At 35.6% G+C, this 20179-nt stretch overlaps 1 protein-coding gene across 3 annotated transcripts in view; it reads right to left on the bottom strand.

Annotated features, from left to right (window-relative positions):
* Positions 1–4223: 4223 nt before the first annotated feature.
* Positions 4224–20179, bottom strand: part of LOC126759148 (phospholipid-transporting ATPase ABCA3) — a 50764-nt gene continuing 34808 nt past the window's right edge. For all 3 annotated transcript variants that reach the window (XM_050473806.1, XM_050473808.1, XM_050473807.1), the window contains 13 exons: positions 16575–17157; positions 15541–15684; positions 13829–15443; positions 13228–13762; positions 12823–13169; positions 12619–12744; positions 10512–10736; positions 10299–10449; positions 10034–10210; positions 9316–9975; positions 9140–9247; positions 5957–6145; positions 4224–5466 (listed from right to left, as the gene is read on the bottom strand). In XM_050473806.1, the coding sequence (XP_050329763.1) occupies positions 5313–5466; positions 5957–6145; positions 9140–9247; positions 9316–9975; positions 10034–10210; positions 10299–10449; positions 10512–10736; positions 12619–12744; positions 12823–13169; positions 13228–13762; positions 13829–15443; positions 15541–15684; positions 16575–17157 (5014 nt within the window). In that variant the 3' untranslated portion in view covers positions 4224–5312. The remainder of the gene's footprint in view (positions 5467–5956; positions 6146–9139; positions 9248–9315; positions 9976–10033; positions 10211–10298; positions 10450–10511; positions 10737–12618; positions 12745–12822; positions 13170–13227; positions 13763–13828; positions 15444–15540; positions 15685–16574; positions 17158–20179) is intronic.

Raw genomic sequence — 20179 nt, 5'->3', positions numbered from 1 at the left:
AATTTTTTAATATATTTTTATTTGTATTTTGAAATGTACAAAAAATTTTTTTTTCGTTTTTTACATTTTTAATATATTTTTTTTAAATCAAAGTAGTCCCCTACAAAAAAAGTAGTTCACTGGTCATTGTGATAGCGGCTGTTCATTTGTCTGAAATAAAAAAATCGAATGGATTATTATTCAGTAGTTCTGCGGCTATCGTCCCTACCAAATATAATCAATTTCATTAAAAAAAATGTCGAACTTCAAAAAAAAGTCACGAAAATCTTGTTTTTTTTCGTTAAAAATCGTTTAAAAAAATATGAAAATATTTTTGAAAATAAACAATTCTGATAGGGACGATAACTATAAATGAGTAGAAGAACATATGTAAATTTTAAAGCAATCGGTTGAATACTTTTTTTTTTAGGACCATGACAGTTTCAGAAAATGATGATTCGAGAAAAATGCGTTTAAAGTTTCAAGAGAGGTAGACAGTCGCTTACGACACGTCGGCGACTATGAGCTGTAACTTATCAAATACTATGAATTTCGGTCAGCATGTTTTCAATAGGTTTTACTGTCAAAATATAAAAAAAAAAACAAAAATCGATTTTTCGAAGTGATTACATGAGAATACCCCCTTAACTGGCGCAATAAAGCACAATATCAGTTAAAAGTTTTATTTAAGTCGCAAAATGCAATGCAAACTTGCGAAAAACTTTAATATTTTTTGTTGAAATCATATCGGGTGCATAATTTAGTACATGTGAGTTGTTTTAGTTTTATTTGTTTTTTTTTCTTAGAATTTGATATATGTATTATTTTTTGTAATTTCGACCATTTTGTTTAGAATTGAGCATGAACTAAAAGGATAGAAAGCTTTTTAAATTCTCTCTGCTACATCTATTATTATGCATATATATGTAAATACGCAAAGCACGAACTTGTGCTCCCCACTGTTTAACCAGAAAGAAGCAAAAGTTCTGATCTGTCTTAAAGATCAGTGGAGTTCGTAGTACATTTCAGGCCTTTTTAGTGGCGATTCCATTCAGCCAATATTTCTAAGTAAAACAATTAAGGAGGGGCTAAGTTCGGGTGCAACCGTACATTTTATACTCTTATAACATGCAAGAATCAAAGCCTGGGAAATACTTTAAGATATTTAAAATCAATAATATAGAGCAAAGTCAGGCGGATGTTCGAAAATCCTGTTATTAGTTATATAGGGGCTAGGCCAAGTTTTCGCTCAAATTTATCTTTTTTAGGCACAAAGATACACTGTTAAGAGTAAAACACGCTCTCTTATTTTCATTGTGATTACTCACATATTGGCCGATATAAGCGGTACAAGGTCACGCCGAAGTTCGAAAATCTTTATATTAAGTATATGGGGGCTAAAGGAAGTATTGGTCCAATTCAACCCATTTTCGACATACAGACATATCATTATAAAATAATGTTTATCCTTAATTTCAGTTATATGTACGACACATTGACCGACATTTTCATTCAAAAGTCAACTATTGGTACCGGGGTCTAAATATTGCGTACTTAGGTGCTTGATTGGTTTTAAACAATTTTTTGTCATAAGGTGGCACACACTAAAGACATTATTCGTGCAAAGCTTTATCCGTTTATATTAATTGCTTCTTAATTTGTGTTCCAGTACACTGAACGAATCAAGTGGAATTTGAAATTGTGCTATATGGCAAGTAGACGTGGTTGTTCTGCGATTTCGTCCATTTTCATACTGTGATGTAGGAATATAATAAGCATTCCACGTACTAAATTTTGTCGAAATCGGTTAGTTGGGAGCCGATATGAGATCTCACCAAAAAATGAGTGGTGCCGTCCAGTTTTCACACCGGCTACCATAAAAATTTTAATGTTTCGGGCATATTTAGTTATTGGTTTATCGCGCTTTTAGTACTTTTTAACAGTACCGTTATATGGAGAGTTAGCGGGGTTATCTTCCGATTTCATCCATTTTCACAATGTTGGTAGAATTTCTTACAGGATTTGTATTCAGCAAGTTTGTTTGTTGTAGCTTCAGTAGTACAATAAACTTCTTAGAGGGCGGGCCACGCCCACTTTGTCAAAATATTTCTCCCACAGGTGCCCCTTGCTACTGCGATCTTCTCTACCAAATTACAGTTTTATATCTTAATTTAGTGCTAAGTTATGGCCGCCTATATGTTTTCCGACAATGGCGATTTGTGGGCGTGGCTCCGATTACGCCCATCTACGAACTCGGAATTTTTTTTGTACTAAGGAATTCACATGCCAAGTTTGATCGAGATATCTCAATTTTTACTTAAGTTACAGCCTGTACGGACGGACGGACAGACAGAAAACCGGATTCTAACTTTTCTCGTCATCCTGATCATTTATATACAGCCGTTGACAGCTAATTAGAAAAGCTCCCTTTTTTGTAGGTGGCTGATCAGTATAATGATAAAAAATTTTAATATACCGTTATTTATATGTGACCTGGTCTACGAAAAGAAAGCTAACGTGCGAAAACTAGTTTTCTGGGAAACACCGTTATCTCGTTATTTCTGCGTTCACCGTTATTTCTCGTTATCTCATTAATTTTGACACCCAAGCTCCCTTTTCGTAGACCAGGTCACATATACCTAAAAGTCTTGCATTGCTCGTGTTACTCTATTTGCTACTAAATTCACTCTGTTTTGTAGTTCTGAAGTTAAAATTCTTTTATTTTTTCCCAAATAGTAAATGCGTTACGATATAGAAGGTGAGTTAAGTGCGACAGTTAATTAGAAAGTTTTTTAAAGAATTAAAATTCCTCAAGGTGTTAACGTTTATTAGTAATATTATTGATTTCTGGTAAGGGTGTGTTTCAAAGTTGTGGTTTAAAATATATTAAAATGTATTATTCCAGTTTTTTAATGAGTAAACGCTCCTCGCCCTAAAATCGAATCAGGTCAAATGCTCAAAAGAAATTGCTTTCAATGCCCTTAAGCATACATATAAAGAATTTTAAAACTATTTCCAACGTTGCACGCGAAGAAAAAACTCGAAAAACTTCCACAGAAGTATAACGCAGAATTACTACCATCTTCCGAGGAGACCCAAAAAAGAGTCGCACTGACATTGTACATAAAATTCAAGACGAATATAATGTCCAAATATCCAAGAAAACAATTGCCCGGCGTTTAGTCGAATTTGGATTTCACGGCAGAACAGCACGCATGAAACCACTTCTAACAAAAATTCAAAGGAAAGAATGTGTAGACTTTTCCAACGCTTCTTGATCTTGGACAACAAATAAATGGAAGTATGTTGTTTGGAGCGATGTAACAAAATAAACGCATAGATCCTGATGGTCGAAGGTAAGAAGTTGATCCTCGCTATGTTTCACGCGTAGTGAGACATGGTGGAGGATCAATCATGGTGTGGGAATTTTTTTCCTGGGGTGGTGTAGGTCCGCTCCATATGATTGATGGAATTTTAAATAAGGAGAAATACGTCGACATGCTAAAAAATGTCATTCTGCCATGGACTAATATAATGACAATTTGCCTGTTATATGGAAATTCCAACAAAATAACAATCCAAAGCACATGTCAAAGTCAACACAAAAGTTTTTTGTTGAAAATTCCATGAATGTTTTGGAGTGGCCTGAAGAGAACACATCTCTATTGATGTCAAAAAAGCTGGAGGTAGCAAAAATATCACAAATATGGATGTGCTTTTTGATGAAATTAGGACGGCATGGCAAGCAACACTAGTGGTGTGCTGTCAGAGTCTTATAACGTTAATTTGCAGTGGACGTGAAGCAGCATAAAAGTAAAAGGGTTAAGCAACAAAATACTAACTGAAAGTAAGCAAATTTTTTTTAATAACAGTATTTTTGCTTATAAAATATTTTCGTTTCTAATTCTCTCTCTCTCACTCGCACTCAAATCGTTGATTCCACACATTTTTATTAAAATCTTCAAAAAGAAAAGGATTGTTATTTAAAATTTTTACTATTAGAGTTTAAGTTTAAATTAAGTTTCAATAAAATGAACGAAAAAACGATAAAAATAAGTGATTTATTCGAAACTAATTTCATTTACATTAAAATAAGTCGCGTTTTTAATCAGCTGTCAACGGCTGTACTTGTATGTATAACCCTATATGTATCTCGCTTAGTTTTAGGTGATGCGTACAACCGTTACTGGTTGCAAGAGTATAAATATTAATATTATACTATGTTTAAATTAAAAACGAGAGAATTGTATCAATGCTAAAATTAGCAAATCATAACTTTATTAGAATAAATAGCAACATCACACATTTATTTCAATAATTGTTTTTGGTGTAAATTGTTGGGTAAAAGGTTGTCGTTAAAGAGTACCATCAATTACTGGCTTCAGGTATTTTGTAAAAACATTTTTCAAAACAATAAATATTCATGTAAAATCATAGCTTTTACATTGCACATTCAAAGCTTACTGCACATTTATACAAATATCGCATATTTATTAAATTATATTGTTTCTTCATATTTCTTTAGGTTTGCAATATTTTTATTATTTCTGTAGGCTTATCTTAATATGAATATGTTAAGAAACTAGTGCCAAAATATTTTATAATACTTTTCCAACTACAAGTAAAACTAAAACGTGTGCATTTCGTTCGTGGATCGTTTCATTTGTTATACATTTTCATAAATTAATGTAAAATACTAAATTTTCATTAAAAAGTTTTTGAGATACTTACTTAAAAGTTATTCTTTTAGTTTTGAATAATCGTCTTAAACAAATCTTTAGTACAGTAATGCCTGTTTTATAAATTAAAGTTAATCAAACTAGCTATTTACTTTCCGAAAGTGCTATGCGCAAGTAAAATGTTAGTGGCTAAATATTTTTTTGCGCGCGCACACCTTATATAAGTAAAACATATATACATATATACTTATGCTAGTAAAGCGAGTTTGCGTCAAAAAGACATATGCACCTACATATTTGTGGCTTTTCGTTACATTTATGCATATATACACACATGAGTATATTTAAGCAAATATAAATATGTTCTTTTTTTAAATAGTAAAATACATACATAAATAATTATATGCGTTTATGTATATATAGGCACATTGACTTTTCATTAAATGTTTAGTAAATTTAGTTGTTTGTGTATTTGTTGAAGCCAACACTTACAAAACTTTTTGGCGCTTGACTGCAACTCTTTTCCTCCTAAGCATACTAAAGCTCTTCGGTTAACATTTTTGCACATCACAAAACCTTTTCGTTTAAATCTAGAGTCCTACTTAGTGTGTTTAAACTTAAATATTGCATACACATATACATATGTATGTAAATTTATACTGCAACTCCGTTGTTTCTGAACTGTCCCTTCGTTAAGTCATTCAGCTCACGCTCCGATGCCTGCAGTCGGTATTCGTTTTTATGCGAATCAACTCCCGCAATGCAATTCCGCATTGATTGCCACCAAGCACAGCGCTTTTTCTTAATGCTTTTTTTCAAATTAATTAATTTTTGGGAAGAATAAATTATTACAATTTTTTCATACAAATACACTAATTATATACTTAGGTTACACACATGCAAATATATGGCATGCAAAAATTCGCATAACAGCTACATACATGCTAAAATTTATGGCATAAAATACATACAAACGTATATATGGCAATATTTACAGGAGCGTATGTTTGAATATGTATGTGTGTGGGTACGGAAAGTTATGCACGCAACGCGCTTCAATTTGGAGTGATTAGTATGTGTATTTGTCATGCTTTCGTTTACTGGGGGATTTCTTGCTGATATGTAAGAGTGTGTGTGTGTTAGAAGTTAGCCAATCATAATCTACAAAATTTCGTTTAAATTAAAGCAATTAATTTTAGTGAGTTAATGATTAGTCGACTTTAACTACGGAGTTGAGGGTTACAGACAGAAGAACTACAGAAGGTTTCAACTACGGGATTATTAAGTGTATTGCTCACTTAAGCGTGCGTGGATCTTCACGCTGATACTTCGCAAACTCCAAAAATATCTCTTCCAGCGTTGTCTGGCTAATGGAGTAGTCCTCGATGTTGAGAAAATCGCGATTCTTTTCCATTAGACCGAATATGCTTGACCACTTAATACTTGAGAGCGGAATGTAGAATGTGAGTATGCCCTGGTATTCCTCTCTGCAATGAAAAAATTATTTATAAACTAGTGCGCGTAAATGTATGCATACAAATGTTTATAAAATATTGTAAATCAAACTATACTCAACAAAATTATAAAAATGAAAAAAAAATCTCGTGATTCAGTGAGTAGCACTTTAAGGCATAACATTTCATATGTGTATGCGAAAACTGTCATTGTATGATTTGCATACATGTTGCACAAATAAAAAATTTTCCATACAAGAACTTGATTTTGATCGTACAGTCTGTATGACAGCTATATGATGAAGTGCTCCAATTAAGATCCAATTAAATTTTCATTTCAGTTATTGCAGCGTTGCCTTGGACAATAATTCCCGCCAAATTTTGTAAAGATACCTCGTCAACTAAAAAGTTTTTCCATACGATTTGATTTTTATTGTCTTATTCAATTCTATAACACCTTTATAATATTGTCCTTAAAATCAAGTTGATCCGCGCAATAGTTTCGGAGATACATTCTTGAGAACTTGTGTCTCACTTTTCTTGTGACTCAAATCCTCTAACGCGTTTTTCTCGAAACTGTGCTTTTGAAGTCGGTTGGCAAGATTTCACGAGAGCTACTCAACCGAGCTTCATGAAATTTAACACAGGTCTTTAAGTTAGAATTCTTAATGACTTGGACGAAGGTTTTTCTTTTCGATTTGAACTATTTGAAAAAAAAATTGTGGCGAAATTTTCATTTTTTTGTAAAAATGTCTGCCAAAACTCCAATTTTCAGTTTTTTTCCTTCGTTTTTCGTGTATTTTTTTCGATTCGCTGTAGAGTAACGATTATACCTGTAATTGTTTCCGTTAGTCAAACTTCAGTTAGCAAAACGAGTCACTTCTGCTCTATATGGGTAAATCTGACTACTTCTTGCAAGTATGGGGATGTTCAAACAAGCAAATAACTGCGGCAATATTGCAACCCTGATGTTTTTTTGCAGATACTCAGCTGATACTTAAACAAAGATTTTGCAAATATTTTGCGCGGCGTCAGGTGCATTGAAGAAGTGAAGTTTAAGAAGTCTTAAAAATGAATTTTTAATCAATTTAACAGTGGATCAAATGGTGGATAGGGAGTGTAGTTTGCTTCTTAAATACAGAAAAGCAAGGAAACAAAGTTTTTGCGTAAAAAAGTGGCTTACGACTGAAATTTTAAAGAAAAAGGCAATAGTAAAATCGCAAAATTTCTTTAAAACAATTCGATTTTATCCTCCAGATATATATTTATCACATTTTCGGATGTCTGATGAAACACAATTATTGATAATAATTTGTTATAAACAAAAATAAGGAGCGATTTCGCTGGCCTCATTTTTTCCATCATACATTTTGTTGATGCCGAATTTGTCACTTTTGCGCGAGTTAATACATGACTTACACTGAACCCAACTGATAATAGCTACCACTCATATACATCTGCCTAGCAATAAGCTGACATCACTTACTATAAGATAACACTATCCAAATAACTAAACTAATTGTCATCCACATATCAGTAATTTTCCACAATTACTGAAACCACAAAACTACAACTGATAAATATATTACTTTGAAGCTTAGTTTTTTGTATAAATACAAGCACCCGCTTGTATACAACATCTTTTTCTGTTCATAAAATTCACACTGTTTAAGTGATTAAATAAAGATCGCTCTACGGAGCTAAAAATATATTTTTTAGAAAATAATAAAGTGTAAGCTTTAATTCGCGCAAAAAAATGTCAAAATTTGAGTTGCTCGAACGTTTGACATTTGCAAAAGTTGCTACATTTTTGCGTCGAATATGGTGCTTTGCAATATTGCCGCAGTGATTGAGACTCGAACATCCCCTATATTTAGCAGCATCTGTTATTTTAGGTCTTATTAAGGACTCGAGTTGTATTATATGTTTCAAGATACTTAGCTAAAACTGACTCGAAGATACTCAACATACATAATTCGCGAAGAGCTTTTACCTATTGCAACTGACAAGCAATGGTTGCTTGGTTCATTATGTTGTAATATTATTGAGGTTTATTTAAGCAAATCTTGAAAACGTTAGTCAACAAACTTTCATTTGAAAATTATTTTATGTGACATGAAATATACGTCTGTCGTTACGGTACGTATTTTTATATCAAGATATATTGATTAACTATAACCGCGAAAAAAACTTTGAAGTTGTAGAAAATTTCGTCTATTTAGGAACCAGTATTAACACCACCAACAATGTCAGCCTGGAAATCCAACGCAGGATTGCTCTTGCCAACAGGTGCTACTTCGGACTGAGTAGGCAATTGAAAAGTAAAGTCCTCTCTTGACGAACAAAAGCCAAACTCTATAAGTCGCTCATAATTCCCGTCCTGCTATATGGTGCAGAGGCTTGGACGATGACAGCAACCGATGAGTCGACGTTACAAGTTTTCGAGAGAAAGGTTCTGCGAAAGATTTATGGTCCTTTGCGCATTGGCCACGGCGAATATCGCATTCGATGGAACGATGAGCTGTACGAGATATACGACGACATTGACATAGTTCAGTGAATTAAAAGACAGCGGCCACGTGCCTAGTTCTTTTCGTCCGAATGGACAAAAACACTTCAACTCTGAAAGTATTCGACGCAGTATCCGCCGGGGGAAGCAGAGGAAGAGGAAGACCTCCACTCCGCTGGAAGGACCAAGTGGAGAAGGACCTGGCTTCGCTTGGAATATCCAATTGGCGCCACGTAGCGAAAAGAAGAAACGACTGGCGCGCTGTTGTTAACTCGGCTATAATCGCGGAAGCGGTGTCTACGCCAATTAAGAAGAAGAAGATAACCGCGATCTAACTTCTAAATTGCACCTTTTAGTTCATAAAACCGATACCCAGTGAATCACAACCAATTAGGTTTATCGTTCCAGGCTGAAATCTCGGATAAACTCAGTTAGAACAAAAACATTATCCCCAACTTTCAGCATACTTAATAAAACAAAGTCTAAATATCTTTGGCAGTTGTTTGAAATATACATACTGTAATATGGCCTGCGGGAACATGCGCTCAACAAACTCCTTCACCGAGATAATGTCCTGTTGCATCTTCATATGGGTGGGTGAAAGGTCTCCGCGACCACTTCTTGAACTACAAAAAGTAATACAAAATAGTTTAATTCTCCATGGATGTGAGACAACTACATATTATCTACATACCTTCTTAAAGACGGTCTGAACTGTTCTGGTGCGCGTCGCACTTTGATCTTCAGGATCAAACCCTTAGAAAATTTATTCTTCAAATGCTGCGTTGAGCCAATACATTTGAACTCGCCATTCACCATGATTGCCAGTCGCGTACACAAAGCCTCACACTCCTCCATACTATGTGATGTCAGCACTATCGATTTGCCTGAATCACGTATGCGGCAAACCATATTCCAAAGTTGACGTCTAGCTGCTGGATCCATGCCGGTTGTTGGTTCATCGAGATATATCACGCTGGGACTACCTATTACGGCAATCGCTGTACTCAATTTTCGTTTATTGCCACCGCTATAAGTCATTGTCGGTTTGTCCAAATGCTTCTTGAAACCGAATGACTTTGCCAGATCTTCAATTATACGATTTATACGCGCCCGACGTACGCCACGTAATAGACAAAAGATGTACAACGTCTCACGGCCGGTTAGATCGTCTAGTAAAGCATCGAATTGTGGACAGTAACCAATATCTTGATAAATTTGATTCATCTCGGATTCCAACGACATGCCCTTTATATAAGCCGAACCGTAAGTGATGCGTTCGTCGCCAGTCATCATTTTAAATGTCGTTGTCTTGCCGGCGCCGTTAACACCCAACAGCCCAAAGCACTCGTTTCTATAATTGAATAAAAAATGTTAAGACTTGCACTAAAAATATAAATATATACGCTTACTGTTGGACACATAGTGAGACCTGGTTGACCGCCAGAAAGTTGCCGTAATATTTAGTGACACCATCAAGCACCAAATTTTGACTAGCCAATGTATCGGTGGACATTTTCTGTATGCGATTCTTCTCGTTGTCAACATCATCATCAAAGTAACCGTCCTCGGGCGGCGGTGGTGGTTTACTGAAGTTGTGTAAATACAAGTATATTTAGAAGATTTATAAAATGTCTGCACACAAATAGTTGCAAATGTAAAACTACGATTACTTACAAAGCTCTCTTTCTGATCATGTATATGAGCTCATCAATTATGCCATATTCGCGTGAAATGATAATTAGGAAGAATACCACCGTAGTGGCGGCCAGATATACAATTTCCAGCAGAATACCAGGTTCCGCGTATGCAAAATAAGGTGTTGTGGCTGAAAAAATAAACACAATTTAGCTTTATTAGTAATATTTAAAAGATAAATTGATGACTTACTACAACACTTGGGTATAAGAGCGCAACGCAGTTTATCGGGCAACACTTGCAACACCTCGCTATTGCAGGTATTACGTGTAGCCCAATTAACATATAAATTATTCCAGCCCATTGCAAGTGAAAAGTGTGGGAATATTCTGAAGAACCACTGCAAACCATCCGCAACATCCTTGGTATCAAAGACATCATATGACATTATTACAACAACTATGAAAAGTGCAACACCTGTAAGAAAAAAATGCGGAAAATTTATTAAATTCACAATAAAAGTAATGAAGAACCTTGATTGGGAATTATAACCGTATAATAACAATATTAATTGTTCCTATATTTATACCCTGAACAGGGTATATTAAGTTTGTCACGAAGTTTGTAACACCCAGAAGGAATCGTCGGAGACTCTATAAAGTATATATATAAATGATCAGTATGTCGAGCTGAGTCGATTTAGCCATGCCCGTCTGTCTGTCCGTCCGTCTGTCTGTATATATACGAACAAGTCCCTCAGTTTTTAAGATATCGTTTTGAAACTTTGCAAACGTCATTTTCTCTTCAAGAAGCTGCTCATTTGTCGGAACCGCCGATATCGAACCACTATAACATATTGCTGCCATACAAACTGAACGATCGGACTCAAATGCTTGTATGGAAAACTTTCACATTTGCCAATGTATCTTCACCAAATTTGGTATATATTATTTTCTAAAGCAACAATGTAATCTCCGAAGAAATTGATCAGATCGGTTGACTATAGCATGTAGCTTCCATACAAACTGAATACATAGTTACTAACAGAAATGCACCTGTGAAGGGTATTTAGCTTCGGTGCAACCGAAGTTAACGTTTTTTCTTGTTTTATGTATTACTTGCTGCAGAATTTATTAGATCTTATTTGTTTTTGATAGGCAATAGGTTATATGGTATAGGGTTTTTCAATAGGGCACTACAAAAGTAGACCGATAGGGACAACAAACGACGCTATATTTTTTCCCGCTCTTTTGACATTTCTCTTCAATAAGGTTTGCCATTTCATTACGGAAAGATATACGATACAAGAACGAGTCGAAATTATTAAAACTTACTACCGAAATTCGGAGTCTGTGGCATCAACTTTAAGAGCGGGTTTTTCAATAAGTGTGCTACAAAAGATTTTTTATTTTGTTTTTTGGGATATCAATGAAATTATATATTCCTGTAAAAGTACATTCGTACGTACTTTATGAGTCACCATTACATCCCGAAAAAAATACGGTTTGGTGCGGTGTAGGGGCCCGCGGCGTCATTGGGCCGTACTTCTTCTTAGATACACAGCGAATGTCACAAACGATTTATTGAAAACCAAGTTTGGTGAACATGTTATCTCACGAAATCACAGCCAATTGTGTGATATGACGCCGTTAGACTGGACTTCTGCAAGCGTGTCCGTGGTGGCCATGCAAAAGAAATCGAATTCCATACATAAAGGCATCGAATGTACTTTCACATAAAAAAAAGGATTTCATTGATATACCAAACTGTTTTTTATTAAAAAAAAACTTTTGTAGCGCTCTTATTGAAAACCCCGTTATTAGAGCTAGCTCGCTTTGAAGAGTCACTGAAAATAATATTGCACTCAAGCATACTAAAATAACATTTTTTGATATGATTGTGAACATTTATTATAGAAAGTTTAAAAGCAACATTTTCCAGAAAAGTGTTTGTCAGAATTAGATTATACGAATTCAAAAACATCATTTTAGTATTGAAAGCGGGACCTTATTTGATATGATTGTAAACATTTATTATAGAAAGTATAAAGTCAATATTTTCCAGAAAAGCCCTTGTCAGAATTAGATTATACGAATTCAAAAACATCATTGTAGTATTGAAATAATATTTGACTGTCACATTTATCAGAGACAACATACGATAACTGATAACTCTATAATCTGGATAATCTAATATAAATCATGTCCAAATAATACCCATAGCTCTAATCACATTCTGACGTTAAGAGTTCAGCAAAGATTGGTAAAGCGGTTGTACTAATTGCTTTAAAAGTTACACATTAATATTTAAATAAAACCCGTTATAGTATAGAAATTTTTAATATTATAAGCACACATACCTGCAAATATATTGATGGTTGAAGCGCGAGAAAATCCGGTGGCTGGCTCACTGAATAAGAATGAAAGCAAATAGGTAAAAGGTAGAACGGAGAACCCGAACATTATTAGCAGGAAGTAATAGCGAACTGGAACGAAAAATTCAAAAATATATCAATTCTTTGTTTGTACATTAAACCTTTATAAACTACTTATATATGACTTACTTAGATCGGAGAAGTATGCAAAGCCCTCCTCTTGGAAACAAGCCAACGTTATAACCACTGTTAAAGCAGTTATAGCATAAGTGGCCATGTCCCAGAGCATCTGTGACAGCCAGAAAGTCCACACACGCACGCCACCCACAAATTGCAAAAGTTTTGAACGCGTCTCACGCTCCTTAATCAGGAAAAGTATATAGAAAGCGCTTACAAAGCACATGCAGAAGCCAACATTGGTAGCCAACTGAGTGCCCACATTTGTGCCAGCGTTCAATTGCGCCAATTTAGTTTCGAGCGAAAATGGCAATGGTGCATTGTAAACGGTTATTGATGCTTCTGGTCCAATAAGAACCCTAAATTGGAAAACCGACTTAAGACTTTGTCAATATGTACATTACCTCAAAAACTTACTTTGCCATAGCATTGTGCACGAGATTCACAGTCAACGGCGCCGTGTGTAACGGTTGGTTGTTCAACCAAGCAGTAATTTTGCTATCGTTCACCGTCGCGGCTGCCACATAGCGCGAATTAATACGCACTTGTTCGGTTTCGCCCAAATCCAAAATATATTTTGTGAAATTACTTTCGCCTGTAAGTTGTAACTGGTGGTTGCCGCCATAAGAGTTAACAATGGTTTTATACTCAGCGGCAATGCGTTGCTCCAGTGAACCCGGTGCAATGTTGCTGGTCGTCTCGAGTACCGTATATGTTCTTGGATATTGTGCCAAACTAATCTTTATGGCAGGCAGTTGGCGAAATGTACTGGAGTTTCGCGAGATCAAGATGGTAATGATCACAAAAAATATGGGTAGCAAATTTTGTAAGAGGAACAAAAACTTTTTACGAAAAGTGTAAAGAAACTTCTTAAGCAGCATTGCGTGCCATTGATTGAGATAAAGATCTGTGCCTTTCAGTAAACGCGTGTTCTCCGAAAACATGCTATCGGCTAAGAAAAAATTAATAAAATAAATATTAGTCTTAGATGAACCTAAATATGAAAATGTGAACTTACAGTTCGTAGATTCGATGTCATCGTCATTAAAACCGGAGCTGCCATTCATGATGGCTATTTGCTCTTTCTTTGTGCCATTGCCGGAATTTTCTGCGCCCACTTTCATGAATACCTCCTCCATTGAGGTAATACCGACACCGTAACCGCCGAGCATTAAGTCACCTGACTTTGTTTCCAATTCGCTAAACATTTCTTCGAATTTCGCCGAGTAGTTATCCGGCAACTGGTAGGATAACTCAGCGCCAATATCAGCTTCTGGTCTTATACCGGGTATATATTGATTTAGTAACGCTGTTACTTCGTTCGCATTACAACCCTCGCGTTTAACGCAAATTAGCCTATAGCCAGAGCCATATTTCTTCTTCAAGAAGAACGATGTGCCATGACACTTCAGCTCTCCATCAGACATTATCGCAATGCGATCGCCCAGTACGTCGGCTTCATCCATAAAGTGTGTGGTTAGTAGTAGTGTGCGCCCGACTTTCTCCGCCTGCAATAGATCCCACAACTGACGTCTGGCTGCTGGGTCCATACCCGAACTTGGCTCATCGCAAAGCACCACTTTTGTGCCGCCACATAGCGCACAACAAACCGATAACTTACGCTTCATGCCACCAGACAGTTTCGAAGACGCCACATTCGCTTTATCCTCCAACTCGATCATGCGCAGGTACTTATCTATCTCTTCCTGAATTTCGTCCCCACGCAGACCTTTCAATCGGCTAAAGAACACTATGTGATTCGCCACGCTCAAATCATCGAACAGCACATTATGCTGTGGACAAATGCCCAGTGACATGCGCGCGGCCTCAATATTGGTGCGTATATCGCTGCCATTGATTATCGCTGTGCCAGCCGTTGGTGGGAACATACCGGTCAGCATAGAAATTGTCGTTGTTTTACCAGCACCGTTATGCCCTAACAGCACTGTTATCTCATCTTCGTACATATTCACCGACAAGCCTTTGACGGCGTATTTGTCGCCGAAACGTTTTTTGAGATTTTTCACTTGTAAGCCCACATGTTTGCCAGCTGGTTCGGCCTCAAAGGCATCTGGATTTTTAAACTCCATCGAACCATTCGACATATCCTCAATACCAACATATTCCTTTTGACCGCACCAATAGCTGACGGTGAACGGAAAGTTCCACTTCTTAGGCACACCAAAGTCGCCAGGCATAATTTGCTCCACATACAAACAAATAAGCATATAGATAACGGAGGAGAGCAACATCATCAACATGATTGCGCCGACAGTAAGATTCGAGTCCACAGAAACGGTTTTAAACAAATTGTTCCATTGTAAACCCTCGCCATTGCCTTCGAAGCCAAGTATTTCTTTGAAACCGAAACCCATGGCGGTATTAGAGATCAAACACCAGCCCAATTTCGAGCCCAGCGACATTGTTTCGTAGGTTTTTACCGTAAACGACAAAGGCAAATAGGTAATAAACCAAACTAAGCCAGTAACGGCGGCTGCTGTGCTGGCGCTTGAGAAAAAGGTCGCCATCATGAAGCAAAAACAAATACTGGCTATGGTGTAGATAAGTAAGAACACTAACAGTATGGACCAGTGGCTAAACGTGAGCACAGAAACTCCTTCGAACCATTTAATCTAAAGGGATCAATAAGACATAAGTACATATGCTAGTATCACATTAACCCATAAAAGCTCTTAACGATATTATGTTATTTAATTTTATCAAATTTACCTTAATCAAAACTACGATTAGCACGGAGGATATGCCCAACATGAAAAACGACTTTATGAACCAAGCTGTCCAGTGTAGCCAGTTGTCCAAACCCATAATTTTCATCACTTCTTTCAACTGTCGCTCCTTTTCAACGGTAATGCTCTGCAAATTTTGAGGTATTTGTATTTATAAATATGTGAGAACTGTTTTTTAAACTATTTGACATCCATATAACCTTTGCTAGGAAATTAAAAAAATATGTGGTTCCTGCATATAATAGGTAACATTTTCTCTACCCAAACCGGTATCCACTTTTAGCAGTGTACATACCCCTGCAGTACCTACTTTGTGTAACAGAAATAGTAGTAATCAGCGATCAGTTTTCCCTACTCTAATTTCGTACGGGCGATAATCCAACATATATATTATTAATCGGATTTATGTAGAGTCCTTTAACTTTGATTCTTTATTGCGAACATTAGTAAATTAGGTCTCTGCTTAGATTCTTCGAAACTTAATTTCAGCCGTTATCGCGTACCTACGAAGTTCAAGTGATTATGGACCGATTTGGACCTTTCATGCTCCTGACCTATAGTATACTTATCTCAACTTCGTGGTACAAAAGAAAATAAAAGTAATAGAAAAAAAATGGAAAAATCTTTTGAGTAGATGGATTGGTACAGCATACCAATTACTATTAGGCGAAGTCAACAGATAAATAACCTCTCGAGGGTAAAAGTTAAACTATTGGTAGCAATTTGTAGTTGCCAGACAGAAGAGTGACGTTACTGAAACTTTGTAGCAAATACTCACACTACGAGTGCGACGCGATCTTTTTTGCTCTAACCTCTCTTTTAAAGCTCACAAATGAGTTGGGTCTGGATGAATAAACAATCGGTGGCTATGTATCGAAACATAGAAGCTTTATAGCTTTATACTGAAGCTACTGTTAACTTATTTGACTGTCAAGGGAAATTTGTTGGTGGAAATTTCTAGCACTCTTACTTAAGCTTATTGCCTAAAACACGATGTAAATAGACTATAATATTTACCTTCGTTATTGACGTGCACGGATAAATGAAGCTCAAAACAACAATCAAAGACAATATCGTCTCCAAAGCCTGGATTAATGGATCACTAATATAATCCGGATAGGGATAACGTTGCATTTCAATATAGGGCAAAGTCTCCTTATTGCCAGCCAACTTCAAGTAGGCCATTGATAGTGCTTGTTGTACCGGCAGAAACCCTTCTCTTAGATAACCCACCGGCAGACCGCCATCGTAATCCTCGGAATTTCTTGGACCCGCCAAATCAATAAGCGGAAATAGCTTCGAAGTCAACCAAGTCCAGCCCAAGGTGCGCGTCGCTGTACGTAATTCACTTGGGAAACGTAGAGAAAACTCAAAATTACGCGGATAATCGGTGATGTTCCGTAGAGAGTCGTCAAACTGAACACCAGCCAAATAGTTGTTTGTGGTAAATGAAGTTTCCAAAGCACTCGCATTCGGATACACTACATAACCTTCTAGATTCAAACTTTCTGCAGCCTCTGTAATTATAGCCTCCAAAAATGTGTTATTGGGCGAGAAGGCCAGTTTGTAAGTGATCGTATTAACTCTCCCAAATGCATCACTGCGAGGTTAACGTGCGTTTGTCGTTTTTTATTATATGTATAAAAAATATAAATCGACTTAGTTAGTTCTTTAGAATAAAAAAACATATAATACGAGTATGTACATAAAGTTATAAATTTTTGCGTGCAGGCGGGAAGGTATTAACAAACATAATCAGGCAACATACATATGTATATATATATACGAGTACATGCAAATCGGCAGCCACAAGCATAAAATATATTAGTCGTTTTACATAACTCGGAAGCGAACAAATTAATGATTTTTGCGGTACTGTTTAGACCTTGTGCATAAGTGAAAATTTTAGAGTACGGACTAGTTCCGATGAAGTTGGTGAAATGGTTATTAGATGAAAAATTTAATTAATGAAATGAATGGTTTATTATCTAGACATATATGATGAGAGTTAAAAATTTGGTTTATGTACAGTTTTTAGTATGAAAATTGTTTGACATATACTTAAGTAAGTAATATTTATGCACTATGATTTGGTGGTCTGATTTCTATGTTTTGGGCGTAATATGAAATACCGTAAGGGCAGTATTTGTGCAAAATTTGTATCAAAGCTTAACGTATAGCGGTTAGTAGCCAAGACTATGACTCCGCTATAGATCAGGCAACAAGGCAAAAAGTCTCTAGAGGGATCTCTGTCAAGGTAAATACATATGCTTGCGAAATTTCTAGGGTTTATAGTTATATTGTATATTTAAACATCATTCAAAAATTTTTTGGATTCGAAATCTTTGCCTTTAGGAAGCAATTGCCCGATGCAACTCGCATGTGCATTTGTCGGACGGCGAGCAGGATGCAGGCCGCAATTTCTATCGGAAACAAAAACTTCAAAGAGATGCATATTTTTTAATATTTTATATTCGTCGAGTTAAACTAAAAAAATTCCAAAAAAATTAGTAAAATTTTACAAATTTTTTAAAAATTGAAAAAAAGTGGTGATTGACCAAAAAAAATTTACTTTATGGGGTTTAAAAATATGTTCAAACTTGACTTTTTTAGTTTAAATAGACGATAATTTAATACCAAAGATAATAAACTTTGCCACAATTCCATACGACGTTTAGTTTTTTTCTATCCTGCCCGCCAATTAAGAAAAACCGTAAAAGTGAAAAACCGAGAAATCGAGCGTCGAAGTTTTCGCTTTCTGCCCAATCGCTCATATATCTGCTAGACGCTCGGTCACTATTTCCCTTCTAGCTTCGAAAATATTTCGAATTCCCATCTATAACTTTGGCGACATATTCTTAGATTATTTTTAAAGAGATTTAAGCAAAAAAAAAATCGATTTTTTGAAGCTTCTAAATCAGGCTCCCCCTTAAGCACTGAAAGTTTGTACATATTAGATGTAGGAGCTTCGAAGATCTCTAATTGGTTAAAAGAAAAATACAAGGCAAATCGACTTGTGAAAAATAAAACTTTGATGATGAAAGCGATCCTATTTGGTTATTTTTTTGTTTTTATTTCTTCAAAATATTATTCTCGCTCTTAGAAGTTTTGGAAACACTTTCATTAGCCCCTTTGTGTAGTAATAACCAGTATATAAGTATCTATTACGTCGACAGCGATGTGAAAAGAGTAAAGTAATGTGAATGAAAAATATTGGATGTCAAATCAGAATGACATTTGACCCATTATTTTGTTTGCTTTATTTGTAAAAAAATCTTACTACTGTTAAACTTAAAGACTCTTAAAAACAAATAGCTAATTATGTTATTAGCTAATATTTGTTAATTATTAGCACTTCTTAAGAATGAGTTTTGTATTGAACGTTGTCGAATTAAAATGAGATACTTCAATCAGAGGTGGATTTCAATTTAAAAGCCTGAAATCGTAGCTTCAATTATTATTTCATAATTTTAGAACATCTATAGATTACTGTGTTAAATTCTCAACTTCATCCGAGAAATAGCTTTGGAGATACAGCCTGAAATGGCTACGAAACTGGTGAAACTGTTTTCAAAGTCGATTGCCAAGAAATCTCGTGAACTATTCAACCGATCATAATGAAATTCTACATATAGTTCATGGTTCTAGTTATACCCTGAACAGGGTATATTAAGTTTGTCACGAAGTTTGTAACATCCAGAAGGAAGCGTCGGAGACCCTATAAAGTATATACATATGTATATAAATGATCAGTATGTTGAGCTGAGTCGATTTAGCCTTGTCCGTCTGTCTATATATATACGAACTAGTCCCTCAGTTTTTAAGATATCCTTTCGAAATTTTGCAAACGTCATTTTCTCTTCAAGAAGCTGCTCATTTGTCGGAACGGCCGACATCGGACCACCAAAAACATATAGCTGCCATATAAACTGAACGATCGGAATCAAGTTCTTGTATGGAAAACTTTCACATTTGACAATGTATCTTCACCAAATTCGGTATAGATTATTTTCTAAGGCAACAATGTAATCTCCGAAGAAATTGTTCAGATCGGTTAACTATAGCATATAGCTAACATACAAACTGAACGATCGGAATCAAGTTCTTGTATGGAAAACATTTGCATTTGACAATGTATCTTCACCAAATTCGGTATAGATTATTTTCTAAGGCAACAATGTAATCTCCGAAGAAATTGTTCAGATCGGTTAACTATAGCATATAGTTACCATACAAACTGAACGATCGGAATCAAATGCTGGTATGGAAAACTTTTGCATTTGACAAGATATATTTACGAAATTTGGTATAAATTATTTTCTAAGGCACCAATGTAATCTGTGAAGGGTATAATAGCTTCGGTGCAGCCGAAGTTAACGTTTTTTCTTGTTTATGGTTACTTTCGATTTTTCTGCTGTTAACGCGGAGCCACCTTTTTTCCGAGTGACTGCTGGAAATGACGTCGTAATGGCCGAGTTTTGAATATTCTCCTTTGAAAATTCCACAAAATCTTTTTAAAATATGTATCTTTGGAATAATAAAAAGCTTGTATAAATTTCTATTTTTTTATGTGAAAACCAACTATTGAAAATAGACCGTTTTTTACTCTACTAAAGCCATGT

Source organism: Bactrocera neohumeralis, chromosome 5, assembly GCF_024586455.1.
Source record: "Bactrocera neohumeralis isolate Rockhampton chromosome 5, APGP_CSIRO_Bneo_wtdbg2-racon-allhic-juicebox.fasta_v2, whole genome shotgun sequence".
Taxonomy (NCBI): Eukaryota; Metazoa; Arthropoda; class Insecta; order Diptera; family Tephritidae; genus Bactrocera; species Bactrocera neohumeralis.
This window is presented reverse-complemented; position numbering and strand designations above follow the sequence as displayed.